This window comes from Dreissena polymorpha, chromosome 15 (genome assembly GCF_020536995.1).
Source record: "Dreissena polymorpha isolate Duluth1 chromosome 15, UMN_Dpol_1.0, whole genome shotgun sequence".
Lineage (NCBI taxonomy): Eukaryota > Metazoa > Mollusca > Bivalvia > Myida > Dreissenidae > Dreissena > Dreissena polymorpha.
Window position 1 is genome coordinate 41193064 of NC_068369.1, and position 4473 is coordinate 41197536.

General features: G+C 42.8%; 1 protein-coding gene across 1 annotated transcript; it reads right to left on the reverse strand.

Moving 5' to 3' along the window:
* Window positions 1–214: 214 nt before the first annotated feature.
* Window positions 215–2980, reverse strand: LOC127859707 (uncharacterized). The gene is made up of 2 exons (XM_052397215.1): window positions 950–2980; window positions 215–559 (listed from the first exon to the last, which is right to left on the reverse strand). The coding sequence occupies exons 1-2, from the start codon at window positions 2978–2980 to the stop codon at window positions 410–412; spliced, it is 2181 nt and encodes a 726-aa protein (XP_052253175.1). The 3' UTR covers window positions 215–409.
* Window positions 2981–4473: the final 1493 nt, after the last annotated feature.

Below are 4473 nucleotides of genomic sequence, written 5' to 3' on the forward strand. Positions count from 1 at the left end.
TAACAATATGTATAACAATAAAATGAAACTTGTTAATAATTTTCAGTGAGCTTTTTTACGCTGATGTTTTTATAAACAGTCAGGTACCAAATGATATTTTCCTTAAGTCACACAAGAAATTATACAATAAATAAAACTAAATGTAAACTTTGCATGTAGAATTACCTTCATGTATTTCAACGGAATACACATATCAACATACAGTAGAGTACTTACATAGGTCCTTTTAAGAAACATAAGAGTAAACAAGAACTATTGTAACTATCCACATGTAATACATAATAAATAAGAACAATTCATTTTATTTACTGAGTCCTTAGTTACAACGCTCCTTAGAGTTCATCTAAGAACAATTATTACACCATTAAGTTCTGAAAAATCATCTTTATGTCCATCGACGCTCCTATGGTTATTTCAATTTGAACATGAGCACGCGGTTAGTCTTCAGGCACGTGACGAGAAAGAAGTCGTTTTTAGGCGAGAAGCAGACGACTTTTGGAGCCACAAGCCCATCTTGCTCCGAGAGAAGTTCTATCTTTATTTTGCCATCAGGCGACATCTGGGAAAAGAATGCAATGTCGAAACATTAAAACTGGGAAAAAGAAAGCAATGCCAAGACATTAAAACGTCTGACGTAATATTGACATTTTCTTCAGTTTGCGTGACTGCACTGTCTTCAGTCATGTATATTAACTATGAAAGTAACTATACACGTACCCAAAGCCCAAATGTTAAGTTTATTAAATTCATTTACAGCAAATGGTAGTACAATTATTGTACATGTAACAAATTATTTATAGGCATAACTCAAGTAGCGCTAATTAATCAATCTTCTTCAGACACGTGTACTGTGTTTGCCCGCAAAAAAACCCACACCAAAACAGACGAAAAAAACTGAAGACATCTTTTATACTTAACATATATATACTGATAACTAAAGAGAATCTACCTGGTGAATCGCGTTGCTCTTCGACATGCAGACGTAGATATTGCCGCTGTTGTCTACTTCAATGCTGTCGGCGTTCAAAATCAGTCTCGGCGGGACCGAAGTCCCCGTTGTATCCATGGTCGACCCCGAGGCAATGGTAGAATTTAGTTGCTGCTGTGCATTTCCGGTGGAGGCCTTCGCGGTGTATGTTTCGTTCAATGACAGGGGTCGCACTTTGCCGACGGGTCGTGAAAGCCCAGCGCGTTCGACCGCCTTTGATTCGCCGCGAAGCGTCTTTTTCGTCGGTGATTTTGCGATTGTATTGTTCAGGTCAACGTCGTTTCCGTCGAGTGTACTTGTTATCTTTGACAAATCGAGGGACAGATCGTTTTTCAGAGCGTTTGGTATCGGCGTACGCTCGATTTCGCGGCCGCTTTTGCACTCCGGTATACTCTGCCCGAGGTCATCTACGCGCCGGAACGTATGGCGACCGCTCACGTGGGTCGTCGAAGGCTTTGACTGATTCTGCGCTCTTTGTTTTGCAGAACGAGCTGTTTTTCCAGGGAGTGTATCGCTTGGAGAAACATTTTCTTTCTTTGAAATTTGCGCACTATTGCTCTTATTTCGTTGTCCAGTTTTGCTGACGCCATTCGCCGATGTTTTTGAGAGACGCGATGGATTTACCGGAAGGTCGAAAAACACGGACGCTTTTCGATCGCCTCTGGTGTCGATGGAAGTTACCGTTACTCCAAACTCAGTCTCGTCTGCGATGTAAAGAACGTGAATCCCGCGCCAGAGACCTGCGCACATACTGCTGGGTTGTCGGAATAAGTCATTTCCGGTTCTGTCATGTTTGATCGTGCCGCCTTTAATCTGCTGAGCCCGAGATATCTTATATTTATGAATTGCCGAGTCTTCAAGGAACGAACAAAGGAACGTGTTGTTCAGATATCCTATTCCTAAAGGTATTCCGTCAATTGACCGGTGAACAAAGTGATGAATTTTGTCGCGGACGGTAAACAAGCGGATGTGGTACTGGTTGGATCGCTCCGTCACTACGGCAACCGCGCTATCGTCCACCCGGCACATATGGTATGGATTTGCCCGCAGCATAATATCACATATCAATTCCACTCTGGATTTGTGCGTTATGTCAAACACTTTCAGCTTTTTATTGCCGAGATCCGCCACCGCGACTTTGTTGTTGGTGAGAAAGGCTACGGCCCTAAAGTCACAGGTTGCCGAATCACTCGGAGCCTTCCCGTTAAAGAAGCCTAATTTCATGGCACACTTTTGGGTGACGGTGTCCGCAGCGGTCACAGTTCTGGCGGTGATAGGAGCGAGCTTCCCGTCCCGGCTAGCGGGCTTCAAGCCTGTCTCTTCCACGGCGTTGTTGATTTCGGACACCCTGCGCGCTCTCCATTCTGTCTTACCGTTCGAGTCATGCTTGCCGTGGTCGGATATTTCCTCTTTGCTCCCTCCTAAAAATACCATCTCGTGGTCTTTCGTCTCTTCCTGTGTGATGTGGTACTTGTGGCACATATCACATATGTGTTGCAGACACGTACTGCAGAAATAGTTACAGCTTTTTGTTCTGTTATTCATCAGACATGTTTCGCAGAATGCTTTGTGCGTTCCAGGATCGCCTGCGTTCTTTACTGAAGCGTTACGAAGTAATCTCAGAATCGTGGAATTAACCGGAAAATGTTGCGCCCATTTCTGCCTTGATAGTTTGCTATCACGGGGAAAGGTGTTTTTATGACAAACAGGGCACAAAAAGTGTTCTTTTGTTTTGGTCGACTCAGAGCATATGATCAGCGAGTTGAGGCATTCGTAACACATGGAATGACCGCAAGGTAAAACCCTCGGCGATTTGAACACTTCCATGCACGCGGGGCATTTAATGACGTCAGCGTCGATGACGTACTTTACCGCGAAGAGCTGGGGCGCTGGCGGAAGTCCGTTCCTGGAGCCAGGCTTGCTGGAGTTGTTTGCCTTTGATGACGAGTTCCTGACGGGACCCGGAGATTTGATTGAAACCGACTTTGACATTATTCGCTAAAGAATTTATCGTTCGAAATAGTCTTTTGAAAGTGTTTCTCATGTCAATTTAATAAATTGAAATTTCAGAAGGTTATGAATCATCAACGAACAGTAAACATAGCCTTAAACATGAGATATAAATTTAAGTTCGAAATATTCCCATTTCTCCATTTGAATATTAACCCACATCACACACCAACTGATTTCTGAAACTCTACTGAATAAAAAGATAAATGAAGACTAACGTGTATGTATAATCGTGTGTTTAAATAGCAAAGATTTTCCAATGACGGGAATTGAAAATAACCCCCAGTCTGCTATAGTTGGAATTATTTAGTACCGGTATATTCATCTCCCTCCTTGGACCGAAATACAATATATTCGTTTGTTTCATTCTGGTCGCCTGATTGAGCAAAGGGAGCCATCACGCGATCTGGAAAGGTTCAGTTTCGACCTCGAACAATAAACAGACTGTGGCTGATGTTAAACATTGTTTACCATAATTGATTGCCCATTATTCTTACGCGATATCAACTTTCAAAAAACCATTTAACATTGTATTTGACATATTTCTAATTGATTGATATCATCATTTTGCTCGATGTAAATATTTATCTGATTAACAATAATGTGGGTGTTTACGTATTTTAATCAGCGAACAATTCGGTAGTCACGGCTTTATTTAACCCTTTCAGTGCGGGAACCGAATTTTAAAGGCCTTTGCAAACAGTTTGGATCCAGATGAGACGCCACAGAACGTGACGTCTCATCAGGATCCAAACTGTTTGCTATTCTGATAGTATTCTATGAAAGAAAATCGAAGAAAATGCTTATTTAAGAAATTCAGCAGACGACATTTTAGCGCTGGGAAATTTGTCGTCTGCTAAAAAGGGTTAATTTTGAAAAGAGTATATGAGCCGCGCTCGGGAAAAACCGGACATAACGCATGTACGTTACGCGTCCACCCTAATAGTTCGCACAGGCTAATCACACATGACACTCTCTGCCTCGACTCGATTTTAGTTTTGACAATACTTTTTTAACGAAAAAAAAACGGAAAGTGTCGTCATTTATTATCTTGTACGGGCAGCACAGGCTAGTCCGGGAAGATTCTTTTGTTACATGCATTAAGTCCGGGTTTTCGAGAGCACTTCTCTATGTTTGATTTACCTCTGAATGCAGTGACGGTCAAATACAAAACCTGCTTACTACACCTTGCGTAAGACCTCACTCAGTGACACACTCGTACGTATGATGACGAACACATATGTCGCCGGGTGGTAAAAAGAGTGCAGCAAATCCGATGCCTTGACAAACTCCCCCGCCAAGTTGGAATTCGTTCTCGAATTCGAGTCAAAGGGAACACTGAATGGCTGATCCCGACGAACCACGGGCAGGTTCTATAGAGAACTGCAGGCCCCACGATGAGCGCAATAGTCGCCGGGTGATCAAAAGTGTGTCGCAAGTCCTGGAATCGAACTCGGGACATCCCGCATACAAGG